Source organism: Poecilia formosa, unplaced genomic scaffold (genome assembly GCF_000485575.1).
Source record: "Poecilia formosa unplaced genomic scaffold, Poecilia_formosa-5.1.2 Scaffold2274, whole genome shotgun sequence".
Taxonomy (NCBI): Eukaryota; Metazoa; Chordata; class Actinopteri; order Cyprinodontiformes; family Poeciliidae; genus Poecilia; species Poecilia formosa.
The window spans coordinates 1-18,468 of NW_006802213.1; the positions used below are offsets into that span (position 1 = coordinate 1).

Consider the following 18,468-nt stretch of genomic DNA (forward strand, 5'->3'; position numbering starts at 1 on the left):
TCAAAGGTGTGATTCTTTCAGAAATTGGCCTTTTTTTTAAGAGTCTGTATATTCCAGTTAGCAATTAATTAATTACTAAATTAGTTGATGGTTATTTCAATAAGTGATTAACTGAGATTCATTCGATTAATTACACTTATGTCTTAGAACATGAAAGCAGCTGGAGCCACTCACCAATGTTGTACTCCTGCACATTGCTGATGTAACCGTAAAGAGGACAATGTCCGAACAGGACCAACATGACGGGACTGTCCCACTCCTGCGCGGGCGGCACTATGTGGGCCGAATGTCCCACCACAGCGTACTGGTCCTTGGGCCGCGGGTTGAGGAGGACCCAGGTCTGGTTCTGGATGTGGAAAACCCACAGCTGGCTCGACACATTCCCGGTTGAGTCGATCTTTCCTCCATACATGTAGATCTTCCCCTGGAAGAAAGAAGGATTCTTTCAGATTTTTTTATTTTTTTTCCCTTGTAACAAGACCGTGTATTAAGAGAAAAAAATCTGCCAGTTGAACTAACACTGTTTTAATTAATATTAAGGAATTATTGACTTGCTGAAAAGTTACTTGTATGTTAGTTTTGTCTTATTTCAAGATATCTGCACTAGAAACGAGACCAAACTCTTATAACTTGGTAAGATTTGGTGTTTCTTAAAGTGAAAGATACAATTAATTCATAAATACCACATATTAATATGCTTGTCCTGCACATCAGGACACAACTATGATTTATTATTCCATCAGCAGATCCAGACATGCTGACTGGAGTTGCCCAAGATGCTGCCGCAAAACATCAGAACCTGAACATTTCTACATTAGACACAGACACGAGTCCAGAAACAGAACCTTGAGATAACCTTTGTGTTTGTCTCTGGTGTGGATGCCACTGATTCTCTTCCCACTCCATCTTCAAACCTCTTGAACTTGAGGCTAATTAACTATGTAAATTAACATTCATGGAGTTTTAGGAACACTTAAAGCCACAGGCGACGATCTCTCACCCACCTCGTGAAGAGCGAGCGAGTGGCCGTATCGAGGGGTCACCGTGTTGACGGAGGGGTCAAGGGTCAGCCAGGTCTTGCTGCTGAGATTGTAACTAAAAGAAAAAAAGAAAGAAGTGGAAAAATGATTTCGGTTTAGATTTGAAAACGTCTCTGTCTCAAAAGCAACTCATCCGGGTTGGGAAACAAAACGGAGGAGAAACCAAGCCCTTCGTTTGCTCTGATGAACAAACAAAGCTGCTCAGGTTGATCTGCGGTATCTGCAGGAGGGTCATCACTTCTACCAGAGGAGAACAGACGGAAAGGGTCAACCCACAGGTCTCTGGTGGGAGCAGAAACAACAACTAGAGATGTTCAGACTGTCTGCGATGCCCCCTGCTGGCCCGTTCTCATAAAAACACTTAGGGCAGGCTGAATGATGCAAAACAAACTCATCAAACCCTGCGGGTACTCAATGTGAAATCTGCAAAAACAGGAAACTAGAAGCAAAGGGGAAAAGGGGGAGAGCGGAGGAACAAGAAAAAGGGAGGTCAGCCACAAAGATGCATCAAAGAGGGAAAAGAAAGGACAGAAGGAAGGAAATGTGTTTGCAATAAATAAAAAAGAAAGAAAGGAGAGAAGAAAGGAAGGGATGGATGGATGGACGCAGCATAAAATGAATGGAGGATTGACCGAAGGCAAGACGACAAGAGACGCAAGGAAAGGGAGGAAGAAAGAAAGGAGGTAGAGCAGAAGGACGGAAGGACAAATGAGAGAAAGACAGAAAGAGCAAAAGAGGAAAGGGAGCAAGAAAGGAAGGAAAAAAGGGAAGCAGCATTTAAACAGTGGGACAGGGAATAAACTCTTATTTTCTTTTGCAACCTTTTTTCAGTCCTGGAAAAATACTGAAACCAATATTCTGATTTCCCTCCCATATTTCTTTGCTGCTTTAGGGTAGAAATAAAAAAAAAATCTAAAACAATCCTGAGCTTTGATTTTAAGGAAATGGTGTGATATTCCAGAGCGGTGTTTAAGATGAAGAACGTTCTCATAAAAATAACTTCATTTTAGCCTCGTGTGGGAAGAAAAACTCTCTCAATGTTCTTTATTTTCTCAGTAAAACTTTCAGTGTGTGGATTCCCTGCAACAGTCGAACTCTAGTGCTGCACTCAAACACTTTAGAAATATTTAAGCCCATCAGTCACATGTTTTAACCCCTGCAGTCAGACCAGCATGTTCTCATCTACTTGGACCAGAAATGCAGCCTGTGGACCCAGACTGAACAGGTGAGCCACTCACGCTTTGACCATGTGGTAGTCGGACGTGTTGAAGACGTAGCCCCCGATGACCCACATGACGCCCTGCTCCACCACAGCCTTGTGGGACGCCCTGGCCAGGCCGGGCTCCAGGTGCTCCTCACGGCTCCAAAACGAGGAGTTGGCAGGAACCGAGACGGAGCAGTCCGGACCTGAGGAGGGACGGGACCGACGAGTCAGAGAGTTTCTCAGCTCAGCAGGTTTCACTGTTGGGATGGTGTGTTCAGGCGTTCGGATGTGGGATTCATTTTGGTCTCAAGGAACCAAAGCACCTTATTAAAAAAGGCAGCAGTATGTGTTTTCCAGGCACATAGTGCCATTTTATATGACTACTGATTAACCAAGTTATCTTCAGTTGTTAGAAAAATGTTATGTATACCAAATACGACTCGTACGATTGATTTATTGCGACAGGCCTAGAGGTGACAACATATGTTTGTAGAGAATCTGTTTGTGCTTAAATAGACATTTTAGTTTGGATGCAAATTGGACCAGATTTCCTTCATTTTGGGAGATTTTTGATCAACTGATATTTAGATGAGAAACCAATCTTATCCATCGATCTCATCAACCTTCACAAAGGTCTGGAATCCAGCCACGGTCATCATTTGCTCTGCTTTGAGAGAAGGCTGACTGACCCGCCCACCAGCTCACAAGGGCAAAAAAAAAGTATTTTTTTGCACCAAAATCAGAATCAGCGGGTCAGCTTTCTTTAAAGAGCTGTACATCCTTACATTTCAGTTTTTCATTTTAAAGTCATGTACAGAAGAACTACATTCACTCTGTTGCCTTGTTGGGTCGAGTGCAGCAATCATAGGTGCCTTCCTGTGTTTATGAACCAGAACAATGCGGCCGACACAAACCGGAATCCTCAGAGAATGAGGGGAAGAGAGAAAAAGAGAGAGAGAGAGACGGCCTTTCTGCTAAAACAGCTAGCAATAGTCGAGAAATGGAAAGATTGTTTCTCATCAGCTGCCTGCGGTAGAGTTCATCTCTAATCTCTGATGGCCCAAAACACTGGTGGCGTTCTGCCTCTTCAGCTCTTTCAGAAAAACCACCAACTGTAGCGTCTGGTCCTTCAAACTGCCGTCATTTTCCACAGCAAAAAGATCAGACATGAGGCCCGCTCCACTTCACAGACATCTGCCCACATTTGCACTTGTTGGCGTAGAAAATGAGATGGCTCTGAAGGCGGCAGTAAAAAAAGCAGGAGAGGCTGCAGTTCCCCCCATGACAAAGGTAATAAAGGCTAAAGAAAGTGGCTGTCTGTTGCTAACCTCCCTCAGCTTTTGGTAATGAGATAATAAGCACGCAGAGCTGCTGATATAAGTGCGGTTAAATTGAGCGGTGGTGTCTGTTCATGCAGAGCAGCGCCGCCGAGCTGTTGGAGCAGCTAACAAAGCAGCTGGAAGGGCCAGATGGTCCGGCTTCAGGGACACAATAATGTCACCGAAATAAAAATAAAAAAAAACAAGAAGCAGCAGATTGGGCAAAAAGTTTAAGTCATTCTGAGTGGAGCAGGTGGATGTTCAGGGCAACAAAAGCTTCGATAATAGCAGAAGCACCAAATTTAGTCAGAGCTGAAATAATGATGCTGGAGAGATTAAATAAAACATTATTATATCTTAGTGCTATTAATACACACAGTTATTCTAGAGTTGTATGAAAATTTAGCACCGCCACATTTTTCAGGTTGAAGATTCAGCACTTTTTCAGATTCCTGTAGTTGGAGTTTATTATTCTAGACTCCATATCACAAAACATTTATTTGCACTAGACACAAATCAGGAAGCGGCACAATGGGGAAGTCGGCTTGAAACTCAGTCATGTGCTAAAGGGCTATTTCACAGCATTTTGTCAACTTGCATCAAATCCATTTCAAATCGAATAATAATTTACTGGACAAGTGGTATAATCTCTTCACTGCGTTTTTATTTACCCTCTCTGCTTTATTTGTGCACATAGTAGACATTATGGTTTGAATGGAAGGTGATGGTGTGGGGGTGTTTCGTAAGAGTTGTCCTGATCCGATATTGGTATCGATACAGTATCGGACTGTATCAGCCTGCATCTACAAACTGAGATGCTCCAGGATTTAGTCTGGCCCAGAATTTCTATCCAGCAGTGCTCATATCCTGCAACCCGTTGGTTATTAACATACCTATTGTTGTTGACTATTCTTCTTCTTTCTTTACCAAATCGCATGGCAGCTTCTGCAACACTTTTTTAAAAATGTGAGTGTGAGCCCAAAACATCAAACACAGAATTAATTTTTTACACGCAGACCGAGCAGAACCAAGCTAGTTAGAAAAGTTTGTAGTTCTTCTGAGCTCTTAGCGTGATCCAACAACTCCACTTGAAACAGAATCACCGTTTCATGTGTAGCTGTCCAAGTCTACTCTTTAGTTTTTTTCCCCTTACTAAAAACAACTCTGCAGCTAATGAGAGAGAATCACAAACACCAAAAAGCGGCAGACTGTGCTTCAATGAACATCTCATATTAATAATTCTGCATAGTGAGGCTTTTGACCACCGTTCAGTTTCACTTCTGAGAACAGAGTGATTTAAAACCCGACGTCGGAAGTGCTGTGGTTCATCACGTTTCATGTCAGAACGCGGCGCGGCAGAACCAACGCCTACCTTGCCATTCGGCTTTGCAGATGCAGCTCTTTCCCTGGCAGTGGCCCCTTTCAGGGTAACCGCAGTCATCCAGGCAGTATGGGATGTCGCAGGCTTCCCCCTTCCAGTTGGCTTCACACTCGCAGTAAACGGAGGTGGTGGAGTTCCCCACCCGGCACTCGCCGCGGCCGGAGCAGTTGTTGGGACACGTGTTGACCCTACCATGGAGACGCACACGGGGAGAAGGACAGACACAAGGAGTCAGCTTAAAGAATGATGAACGCTTTTATTACAGATGCATTCATTCTTAGAATCTATACACAGGGCTTGGTTAAGCCTGTCACAATAACAAATTTTGCTGGATGATAAATTGTCCCAGAAGATACTGTGACAAACTATAATATTGATGTTTTGAGTAGTTCAAGTAACATAATGATAAAGCCATAATAATTATTTCCATATTTAAAATCACATATGAATATGTTTTGTCATTAAATAAGTCATTAGAAAAAAACCATGACACTCTACTTCCTGTCATCATCCTCCACATGGTTTCTGCCAATAGCAACATCCCGTCGTTGATCATGTGACCAGTGTGATGGAAAAAAGTGTTTCCATTGCAGTTTTGTGATATAAACCAATTTTGATACGACCAAAAAAAATTAAAATTAAAATCCACATCATTCTAGTGCCAAAACTTTATTGACAAACATGTTTCTTTTTGGGAAAAGAAATATGCCAATTATCGGAAATATGCCAATTTCCGATAAGGAAAATTATTCTGAAAATGTTACAATTTTTCAATTATAAAATTATATATCAGGACACAACATAAGAACTCAAAACAGTCTGGGGAAAAAGAAACCTTAGGACTTCTTTTAATTATGGAGAATTTACAACATTTCTGATAGGAAAGAATGTTTTTGTACAAAGGAAAACACTAAGTTGTGTCACATTTTGATCGAAACTGAAGCTTTCAGCCATCAAAGCAGGACACAGCAGTGAGATGTTAATTTCTGTCCTTGAACAGGCATTGAAAGACACAAAGGGCCTCCCTCCCATCATTCTTTCATGTTCCCTGTTTTGGTTAAAGGTTTGATGTTCTGGCTACTCCGCCTTCATCCCGATTGTGTGTTTCTCCGCCAGCGCCGACTCTCATCACGATGGCAACGGTATCGACGAATCAGGGAAGAGCCTGGGGAGGGGAGCCGCTGTGCTCTTTAGAGATGATAACAGCGGACAGTGGCTCTGCTTTGGGTTTGAAAGGCTTTTGGATTTTCTAAGGCAAATTTGATGTCTAAAGGATTTGTTTTTCCCCATTTGTCAAAATGTACCGTTTTTTTTTTGTTTTTTTTTTTTTAATCAAACATTACCAGAAAAAAATACACATCCTATTTTTATGAGGCTTTAGGATGACATATTTAAGACGATTTAAGGCCTTTTTAATGCCAAGTGAGCTAGCTTGATGGCTATGTAGCTAGCCTAGTCACAGGATGGACTGGCTTATGGCAAAGCTTTGCCTGACTGAAACTCCCACAAAGACAAAAAACTAAACATACGAGAATATGAAATTAAAGAGTCCAACAAAGTTTAAGACCCCAAACTAAATGGACTGCACTCATCATAAGACGACACCACATAATCATTCATTTATCATCAGTCTAGTGTACTATATAAAGTCAAATGCATATGTAACAATGCATAAATTGTGGTAACCGTGGAGGAGAGCTCACCTGTATGAAATATTGAAGCCTGTCAGGTTGTAGGCTGCGTCACTGAAGAAGTGCAGCAGGGCGTAGCCGGACTGGGACACCACCTCAGGAACCGTCTCATTCCCGTATCGCTCCGGAACAATCAACCCACTGGAATAAAAAAAAACAAACAAATAAAACATATAGTTACGTTTCAAATCTTTCCTCACATGGTAGGCCTATGTGAAACCCATCCCGTGTTCGAACACTACAGTTAAACGTACTGAATTTTTTTATTTGTTCATTTGTACGAAACAGTATAAAGTAATTTGTAATTTCTCAGTTTTGTTATTACATATCAAGGGTTCCACAGAGGTTGGCAAATTTCTAAATATCTAAAGTTAAATCTTTAGGGCTGCACCGATTGCAGCTGTCTGACCGATCACAGATCTTTAAAAAACCTGACCTGTTAATTCTGATTTTGGCCAATGCCGATTTTGTTACTGTGAAAAGTCGATATACATCATGACAAAGTTTCAAAGTTGACAAGAGTGGGGTGGCTGTTGTGTTTGTGGACGTAGATAAGATTGGTTTCTCACGCAAGTATCGACCAATTGCCCATGACCCAGAGATAAGGAAACCTGGGCTGATTTTTTGATGCACTCCTAAAATTTTTAATTAGACTTGTTAAAGTGCTTGAAAACTTTCCTATTTCTAATAGGAGTTGTCTGACCTATTATTACAGAAGGATTGTTTTGTTTTCAGATAGCAAAGCAGCCCAAACTGAAAACCTGAACATCTTTATGCTGGTTAAACCTAACTTCAGTTAAATTTATGCTGAAGTTAAACTTACTTTCAGCATAAAGAAAGGATCTACTAACTCACTGACTGACACCAACCTGAAAGCAGCGAGCAGCGGCGCGTAAATGGAGTCACCGTCGTAAACGTAGAGATGGTCCCAGCTGCACTCAGTGGCAAAGTGGTTGAATCGTAATCTCAGAACGGTGTTTGGCCTGCAGAAGAGAACAGAGTTTTATTATTATTATTATTATTATTATTATAATATCTGTGTGACCGCTGAGGAAGTGGAAGGTGTTCTTGATTTAAAATTCATCATTTTACATAAACGTGGCAAGAACTTGATATTTGTTTTACATGTATAAAAGATCAGTGTGCTAATTATATTCTCCTCTTTAAACTAAAACATTAAGCTTTCGTCATTGTTCATGTAAACACATTTCTGTTCTAGAGCGTTTATTCTTGATCAAGAGTCCAAGCAGAGCTTTAAAAGTGATGGATTCTGCAAACAGGTCGTTTCTAAACCTTTAACTATTTTTGCAGCTACTGTTCTTTAGCATTAAAAGTGGAAAAATCCTGAAGTGATAAAAAGTACTTAACAAAACACCTACATAAAAAAAGAAAAATTATATTACACATTTTACAAGCTATATCCACACACACACACACACACGCACACACACACACACACACACACACACACCCCGACAGGAAGCAGGCCTCTAACGAGAGCGCTGCCAGTTAAAACAATGAAAGGAACAATAAAACCCCCAAGGTGGTCACTCAATATAGCAGCAAAACATGTTTCATATTTCAATCTTTACTGGGGTATAAAGCTAAGAGCAAAAATACATTTTAAAGAAGGCTGGAAAATTAAAACCTCTGAGCTGTTCATGTAAGCTCAAATTAGCAGAAAAGGTACTGGATGTTAATAGTTTAACTATTAGAGCCTACAGGTGAGAAACTCAAAAGTCTGATCTTTTTCCATTCAGCAAACACACATAGCCAACAACATGCTTCAGTGTGGAAGTTGTGATGGAGCAAAGATTACTCAGTTTTCAGAAAGTGCTTAAAATCAATTCTAACTTTGCAAAAGGGGGCTTTAATATAGGATAAGATGTTGCGTGTTTCTTAACGACTTATCACATGAACAAACTTATTCATGTGTGATTTTAATTGCATTTCTTATTTAATGGAAACACCACTATCGCAAAAGTATGTTTTTTCGATATCATTGACAAAGTTTTGCGCACATTTGTAACGGAAACACAGCTAGTGTCAAAAAAATAAATAAAATGGAGCAGATTCCTTGATGTAGGTAGGAGTTTTGAATCTTTGTAACTCCAACCTTTAACAGGTCTTATTCAGCTCGAATCAAACCATTTTGTTCATGACTTTACAGACAATAGTGGGTCTTTTCAGTGCCAGTGCTTTTAATGAACATGGGGGAAAAAAAGTAGGGTTTTTTGGGGGGTATTTCACATGCCAATCATAGCCATTTCATGATGCATCACTAAATTTGACCACCAGCAGCAGCAGACAGCAGAGCAAGCCTGCTTACTGAGGCTTTTGACAGAAAACATGAGATTCATAAAAATATGTCTCAGCTGTAAATCTATTTAACGTCTGGAAATGAAAACACTCACAAGAGAATAAAGATCCCTTCTGCGCTTCTTTGGTGAAATACAGGATATAGGAAGTGCTTTATTAATGGTCACATTTTTATCCTAAAAATGTTTCTTCATTCAAGTAAAGTGGCGATTCATTTGTCCCCTCTCTGAGAGGAAAACTTAAAGTAGGCATGACAGCAGCCCCCGAGCCCCTTCATTACAGGACAAGACTTGTGACCAGTCACACAAACTGGAGACAGGCTAAGGAGCCGCAACAAAGAAATGTCCTCTTCTACATTAGCAGCAGCCAGTAGAATCCCTTTGAGCGTTGGAGCAAAAAAAAAAAAAACCACACAAATCAGGACAAAATGTCTTCATGGGTCACGTCACTGCAAGCCATTTAATGAAGAAAATACGTCCGATGGTACAAAGTTATTCCTTTTATGGTAAAAGGGGTTCTGCAAATTTCATCAACATGAAATTAAGTCTTTTTAACACTATTGTGAATGACATATATGACCCGTATCACAGCAAATGCCTAGCTAGCTTACAAAAAATATCAATCTTGATATTTTTTGTAAGGATAGAAAACTATTGAAGAAGAATTGGTACTACTTGTGAGATTAACCATTTTTGAGCATATTTTAACTATTTAGTCACATTTTTTTCCTTTAGACTGAGACATTAATTACATTTCCTTTTGATTTTTTTTCCCCGTTTGTCATCGTCTGTGGCTCTCCATTTTAATTTGGTTCCTCGTTTTCAGCTGTTTTTCCCTCCTTAGTAGCTTTGTTTAAATAAAATTCCCCAATAGGCAAAGCTGGTGATTGACCACCGAGATTAAAATCCACTGAACCTCCGACTTCAGAGTTTGTGTCACACCAAACGTTGCTTTTAGATCAGCGCTAGCAGTAGCAGCGCAACCATTTTCAGGGGAGCTTTAGCCACACAAAGGAGATGTTCGCAACAGAAGTAAACCGGAAGCAAAGACAAACATCGTCCAGCCAACTGGCGAGAAATTTCCACCATGATAGACATTAAACAAATAAACTAACAAGTTAGCCAGGTAGCTAGCAAAAGGTATATTAGCAGCTAGTTGCCTGGAGTCAAAAAGAGTAATGAATATGTCTGCGGGCAGCTCAAACGTTTGACAGAAAAGTCCTGCTAGGAAAAAAACAAACAAAAGTCGACATTCTCAGGACTTCATTTTAGATACATGAATTTAAGACTTTTTAAAGAAGCGCAGACAGCCTGTTTAATGTTATTAATGCAAAGTAATCAATTCAATACATCTCTCTCTACCTTCTTTTAAGATTCATGTGACATCTGAAGAGAACTGAATGTCACAACAATGAAATTCAATCTATCTTATTGGGATTTTCTGTGAGGGTGCTGCTGGTGCTATATACAATCTATTACTATTTATTCAGTGTGATGTATAAATATATGCCACCAATACGGATATAAATTTGAAAAAAAAAAACAATCCTGATGTAATGCACTGTGTCACCTCCAGTATACTAAATATCCACCTTATGTTCATAACATAAGGCAATGTGGAAAAGTTTAAGCGGTGTGAATATTTTTTAAGACGCCACATGCTACTAATGAATGGTGGGGCATTTAAAAAAAGAAAAAAAAAAAAAGACATGTCCTGACTACACAGAAAGGATTCTCGTTCTCATAATAGAAAGTAAGACATCATGATGTTCATCTTATGGATTTCCTTTTGATCAGAGGGAGCTTCTTTAATGCTCGACACATTTATTGGTGTTGATAAATCTGCAGTCTAAGATTTGTGAGCTTAGCCTGTCCAATCCGCCCTCTGGGAAGCAGATATGCTGACCTAAAACAATAGGCACTATTGGATTTCTTGCAGTTACTTTGTTCCCAATTTTCATCCGTCAGTGTCTGGAAACTATCTCCCTAAACCTCGCCAGACAGATTCTGCACAAGACAACGTTTATGAGTTTGCTGCTGTTCTTAGCAAACGTTTCTGATTTCATGAGAGGAAAAAAAAGACTCATTTTAAAAATAATTTCAATTAATGGGGTAAGAATTGGCTTTCAAGGTATAAAAGAGTTTTAAACTGTTCCTATCTTTATGAAGGACTGACAATTTTGGATGGATTCTGTTTTTTCCACCAGATATTGTCCGTAGATTTGGTCTCCTTCAGGTATCCGGCTTAATAATTACTGAAGAACAGCACAGCTAACATCCAGCATTTTGTTGACCCAAATGTGATTGTTCAGCTTCATCACAGGCTACGTTCACAGAGTGGGCGAAAGCGACCCAAATCCAAATTGTTTGCCCATAGGCAACCCATAGCTGGCACTTTGTCACTACAGTCTGAATTGCTGTGAAAAATTCTGATCTTTAAAAGAAAAAAAAATCAGATTTGAGACACTTCCATATGTGGTACTAACCCGTTTGTTTTCAAAATGTCTTCAGTCTGAATTGGCATATCGCATGTGATTCAACTTTTATGTCATCGTCTTTGGTTACCTAGCAACAACCTGTTGAGTAACCTGCGCCACAGCAGTTTCATGTTTCGCCACCATGCTTCATAGCTGGTTAAAAAAAAAACCTGTTTCCAACACCAGTGTGGCAGTATTTCATATATTTAAAACAAATAAAAACTGATCAATATCGAATGATGCTGTGATGGCAAGCCACACAGGGTGAGATCCACATTTCATTAATAGTTACTTTTCACTTTAGTTTGTTTTGTAAGTTTAAGTATTTATATTTTTTTTCCACCTTCCAATGTTTATATGGAGTGCACACGTATTAACACTGCAAGGTCGAAATTTATTTATGTTGTATTAATATTGTTTTCTTTGTTTGAGTTACCTGGGTGTTTGGCTCCCCTTCCTGGTGGATAAAAGGCGTGGCAAAGGGCTGAGGTTCCTAAAGTACAGCTGATGGCCTCATTGGACTGAACCACCTGTGTTATGCTGGGGGGGGATGTTTTTGGGTTTATTTCATTATTTGTGTTAATTGTTAGGTGGCAGCCATTTTGTTTTCCCCTATTGTGTCCATATGGTTTAGCTAAACCTGTATTTAAATCCCCTTCTGTGTCATTTCAGTTAGGTCAGTTTATTGTTTTGTCAGTTATGTCTTCGTCTAGTAATTTATGTTGACCTCTTTTATTGGCATGCCTGTTTAATTGTTATGTTAACTTTTGTTCATATTTTTGGGTAAATAAAACCCACCCCTTTTTGAATTCAACTACCTGTGTTCTGCGTTTTGTACTGCCTGGTCCCTGACAGATGCGATGAAACCCTTATATTGTGACACATTTTTCAGCCATGTCGTTCAGCCCCACTTGACAGCAGCAGATTGTACTTCACCCAGGCTTTAGAGTGGAACCGAGCAGTAGAGCCCACCTCCACACGTTGCAAAGAGATTATGTAACCCCCCAAAAAAACTCCAAACAAGTAAAACTGGAGAAAACAAACTGAGCAAATCATCCACCCATGGAAGTGTCCAGAGCTGTGGGGGAGCAGGTGCTTTTCTCACCCAGTCATCGGCGAGAGGCAGGGTGTACCTCGGATAATTTGCCAATCCATTACTGGGCAAAACAGAGGGAGAGAGGAAGAATGCTCATGAATGTCTCTTATCTGCAGGAAGCTGGAGTATCCAGAGAGAACATGCATGGTCTATGCAGAAAGACCATGCAGAACAAATCATGCAATATTATAATCAATATTATGACATGTTTATTTATTTAGCAATTTAATAAACAACAGCACATGGTTAACATTGTGCTATCAATGCAGTGTAGTAAGACTGAACTCAGTTTAACTGCATCAAGTCATGAAAAAACACCAAAAGGAAGTAAAGTTAAGTTGGGGAGTAGAGACGAACCGATCAGATATTAATATCTGCATCGATCCTGATATTGAAAAAAAATTATAGATCAGGTATTGACTATGTGCTGATCCATAAGGACAGATCTATTCAGTCTAATTCTATGCTCTGTGATTTCAGCGATGTCATGCTGTTTTATTAGCTTTACATTAAATTCAAAATTCCTAATCGCACTTTCTGAACCATTTGACAGAATGTTTGTTGCAGTTTATTTTTGATGTTTGAACAAGCTGGCCAGCATATTGTTTTGGTCATTTTCAGTTTCCTTTTTCACTTTCCATTGGCTGTTCTCCTCCTAACTGCACTGACTGAACAAATTAAAAGTTGCTTTTCGTGTTTGACATGAAAAACATGTCAATACACCAACCGCTTGTGAAGCCGTTGGTGTATTTAAGTGTGCCGTTCTGGTGCAGAGTTAGCAAAAAATAATTCAGTATATTTATGTAAGTGTTTAAAAAAATGTTTAAAGTCAATTCAGCACCGTTTTTCTGTATTCAATTGGTATTGGCCGATATTAAACTTCAGATATCGGAAAAGAAAAAAAAATGGATCGCTTCAGGGATTAGTTGACACCGCAAGTCATAAAAAAAATGTTGATAGCGAGTTTTATTGTTATGTCGCACAGAGCAGAACCACTTTCATGTTGTTTATAGAACTGCCAGGAAGTTTTGGTGACAGTTTCGCTTTAAGTTTATGCTTTCATTGTCTGTCTGCTAGCAAGTTAGAGGAAAATCTGATTCTCATTCAGCAGCAGCACGACTGCAGTGCAGGAGCATCAACACAGACGCATAAGGACACACCGGGGCTTTGTGACAACTCCAAATGGATACGTATTGTTGCATTAAAGTCACAGTGTGGTGCATAATTTTACCTATGGCAGTAATTGGCGATAATGTCTTTGGAATCTTTACCAACATTATCGGATGTGATATGTGGTTACCGTATGTTCTTCTTTCCCTTGGAGCGGGTGTCAACAGCAGGAAATGGTGTTCATGCTGTAAGATTATCTCAACAGTAATGTTTAACTTTTAACAACTCAAGTCTGTACAACCTTTGGTTAAGTATGTAATCTAAAACACTTCACATGGGTGGAAATTGGACAGAACTGTTCTACCCCGAAGATATATTCTTGAAAACACAGTTTGTGATTTATGAAACCTTGTTTTCCATTTGTGAAAACAAAAAGTACCCTCTACTGCAGGGATAATAATCCATTTTAGTTTTAGTCTTCAATGCAGCTTCAATGTTGAGGATCAAGAAAAAGAAAATTAAAGATGTTTTCAACTCTAATTGTAGCAAAAGATATTTCTGGAGGCCTCAATCCAAATGCATGCCACATTTGCTGATATTTTTTGGAAAACAGTTTGAAAACTATCATTTCCTGTGGCAAAAAACCCGTCCGACCCCTCGCTCACTCTTCTGTTTTGGATGTTTTGTTATTACACAAAAACCCTGGATTGGCTTGTGTTATTCCTTCTCATACTTCTGCTGTGGTGGAAGCTGAAATGTACAATGTAATTGTAACTTGCCTTTCCAAATAAAAAATTTAAATACAAATTAAATTTTTTTTTTTTTTAAAAAGTCAAAAAAAAAAGTTAAAATGATACGAGTATTTTGTTCAGGCACTGTGGCTGCTGGCCTAATGATGGAGAGTTTGCACTGTACTTACTGTCCCTCGATAAGCCAGGTACACTTGGTCTTGTACTGATAGTTTCCTGGGCCGTCAGTCAGGTAACCGGACGGTCCTGTGAGCCTGGAGGAGAAATGAGACAGAAAAAAAGAATACATTTAAATCCATAAATAGACTTTTAAAATAAAAATAAATAAAATAAAAACCTGATCAAAGTTTATGTATACGAGTTGTTTGACCAACTGCGGCTTACTAGGTTTTTTTTTCCCTCCACTTTTTTCCAGTTTTCTTATGTATTTATTTTTGATTAATTAATTTATTTTCATTAATTTGTGTACGCGTTTAGTTTTATCCATGCCACTTGGAAGTGGGTCAGAAGGTAAAACCTCTAAGAATTAAAAAACAAAAAAAAATACTGCATGAATTAAACTACGTTATAGAGACAGTATAATGCATTTTGTAGTACTAATGCCATGTTGTAGCACAATCGACCACATTACTAAAGTTGTTATGAATATGCTGTGTATATCAAATATGACTTAAAACAAATGTGACTTTGTAATTTAGCACCTTAAAATTGGGCCTCTGTCTCTTTAAGAAGCTCCTGCTCTTTCTGAAGCTCCACCTTCAGGAAGTCATCACAACATGGCTCCTCTATTAACTCTTAAACAACATTTTTACCAACGTTGCACTGAGAAGTAGCTCCCATAATCAGCTCAGCAGATGCGCAGTCCCACCAGATGTTTGCTAATTGCTGCTGGCTAGTCTGAAGGAGACAAGCGGGGGAGGGCCAAAAGCGCAGCTCAGAGGAGGAGCTACGTCTTGAAGGCGGAGCTAGAACCACCCAGGTGTTTTGCAAAGCTGAATGGTTGCCATGGAAATTAAAGAACTTCTCAAACATGGACAAAAGAATCAAGGCAACATTCAGGTATGTTTTTTTAATGAGGGGATAACTTAATATGATGTAAAGCTCAACAATGTCCATTTTATATGATACTAAAAGTAATAAAATTGTATAATAAGAAAAATATATAACCAAAAGCTACAAATAGTTCCACATTTCAACAATTGTGCATATCGTGTCACATTACAGCATTAAAAAACCTCAAAACAAACCAAAAAAGAAAACCAAACAAACTTTGCACTGTTGCACAAGAGTTGGCCAGCAGATTAGTGAGTTCAGGTAAACACCAACTTCTGCTGCCACACGTCACTTCAGGTAGTGGATGAGTGAGCCACAGAGTGAGTAAAGATGATTAAACCTCACGGCAAATTACAGGAGGCCATGACACAAACGCTGGTAATTGTACAGTACGGTCTGTTGTTGCCAGCAGAGGGAAGCTCGCCCACTCTGGGGAGCGAGAGAGCGTAATCATTAACGACAGCGAGCCCGCCGACGCGCCCCAGACCGTTGTTTTCCACAACAGTCTCACCTTAAAGTCTGCAGAGACGGCCGAGCCGAGAACACACATCGACTGCCGAACGGAGTGACTCGGCCCAAAGATTACACCTCCAGCCTCAAGAAACCTCAGAAACCAGATGTTATTCTGACAGATCTTGCAAGATTTAAAGGATATGCTTCTGGAAACCAAAGAAACTTTGATAGTTCTAGCCATGTGTGGTGAAAGATTACTTTATTCATATCTAGGCAACAAGTGCGCTGCAACCTCTTGTTTGTGAAAGGTTTCCTAAAGCCACAAAGGGACAGGTCAACAGTAGCAGGCAGTTGTTTAGGTTGGGAGGCTCAAAGTCCATTGGCAAGGGTGTTTTTAAGAGAATGCCAAACATATGACAGCACTGCACTACAGGCTACCATGCTGTATCTTGTGACAAACATTGTAGATGTAATCTTAAAAAAAGGAGGAGTTGAATTCCAAGAAAATCTCAGAAATTTTATGAGATTAATCAGAATTTTGGGGGTTTTTTCTCTGAATTTTCTCCTTTTTTGTGGTTGTAGTATCTGCAGTACTTATGAGGCCTGTCACCATAATAAACTTAGTCAGGCGTCCCAGAAATTATTGCAATAAACGATAATATTGTCATTTTCAGGTCATTTTCAGTTAGTGATTATAATAATGGCTCATTAGTGTAAGTACACCCAATCAAAGAATAAGAAAAGATTTAAAGAACATCTAACACTGTAACTGGAAAACATCTTAAATCTCCAAAATAAAAACAATTAAAATGGATTATTGAAACTGTGTTTCCAAAAATAATAATCATTCACTCAGAACAAGGAAAACACGCAAAAGTGATTTCCTAATGTTTCTCAAAATTTCAGCTGTTGTCCAAATGGAAATGATCACACATAAGAAAATAAATCTTAAATGAAGGCAGAGAGAACAAAATCCTGCTGAAGGCTTGAGTTGGTATCACAGGTTCACAGCTTACCAACTGCTTTGAGAGAGCAGGTAAAGATGTGAGTATCAGTTCAGCGGTTAGCCGGTAATCACAGCTCTCAGGGGCATACAGGGACTCCCAGCTCGCAGACAAGCTGAGCTCCTTCAAACAAAAAGCGGCTTCAGACACTCCTGATCCCAATGTGCCACCCAGCAGCGAGCACACAGCTTCTTTAACACCGTTCTTGTCACTTATTTTAAAAAACACAATCTCTACTGACACAGATTGCTCAACAATACATGCCGTTCCAGTCTACCTTCTCCACATTTTGATACATTAAAAGGACTGTACCCAGTAAATATTGGGGAATTTATACAATACTGGATGATGCCATCAGTTGCTAGCAGACGCTGCTAATCCACTTCATTTGCTTTTGTCAGATGGTTTGAATTTTCTCCTTTGGTCCATCAATCCATGAAGCCTCTTTTACCACTTGACGTAAATTTTACATCCATAAAACCAAATTAAAATCAATTTATGTTTATCATGAAAAATAATAGGGGTGCACCAGTTGGAGTTTTCAGGCCTGACCTGCCAATTCTGATTTCGGTCAGAAACCGATTTTTCTTGTCAACAGAAGTGGACCGTGGCTGATTTTCAGACCTGTGCGACAGTAAATGAGACTGGTTGCTCAGACAAGTATCGTCCAATTGCTGATTTCCCAAAGTCAAGGAAATAGGGAAGGATTTAGCTGTGCACTGCACGACTAAATAAAAGAAAGGAAAAAAAATCTAAAAATGTTCAATGAACATTATGACTTTGATAAGTACTAAAGCTAACCAGAAAAAAAATTATGAAACCTGTTTTATCTGCTTTCACTTTACATCAAGAAAAAATCAGATATTGAAGAATAACATGTTGTGGTGCCTTTAATAAAACAAAACAACCACAATTGTAATCAGTACACAAAATCTGATACGACAGCAATTAAACTGTTTGTCGACTCATCAGCTTTGGCTGACCCACTTAACTTTAACTGAGTCAGCTAACCAATACATCATGTACTGCTCTGGATGGGAATAGAGAGGCAGACTGCATGGTAAGCTACAAGCTAGTACTGTAATCCATGGTTAATAATTAGTGAAATGAATTTATTTAGACTAGCAGTTTAAGATCCAGTTGTTTTAGATTAGTAAGTTGAGAAAGCACAATTTTCAGATGTCATTATCTCTAACTCAGCATTGGCTTTTTTCAAAATATTTGAAGCATCTTAATCAAACTAACACATGAGGTTAAAATCTTAGACAAATTTAAAACCTCCGTATTACGGCCACGCTGAAATTTTGATGCCAGATGTTAAATGCAGTTCTTACAAACCATCGTATGAAGGTTCAGAATTATAAAAGCCAAGCTTCTAAAGATTTCTGCTAATTAGAAACATTTTAGTGTGACTTTATTTATTTGGAAACAAACTCATCTTTTCATACCATTCACAACTAAAATTTAATCAGAGTTTGGAAATTCAATCATTTCATTTGGTTTTGCCTGGAATGTTCAAAACTTCAATTAGTTTGGGACCGAAAATGAAACTGAAGCATTTGATAGGATTATC

At 39.2% G+C, this 18,468-nt stretch overlaps 1 protein-coding gene across 1 annotated transcript; it reads right to left on the reverse strand.

Annotated features, from left to right (window-relative positions):
- Window positions 1-104: 104 nt before the first annotated feature.
- Window positions 105-14,639, reverse strand: LOC103133120 (attractin-like; the record flags this gene model as incomplete). The annotated part of the gene is made up of 7 exons (XM_007544890.2): window positions 105-424; window positions 1,005-1,095; window positions 2,279-2,447; window positions 4,936-5,132; window positions 6,648-6,776; window positions 7,505-7,618; window positions 14,556-14,639. Coding segments are annotated over 7 exons (1,072 nt in total), but the record flags the coding sequence as incomplete, so codon positions are not given.
- Between the last annotated feature and the right edge of the window lie 3,829 nt (window positions 14,640-18,468).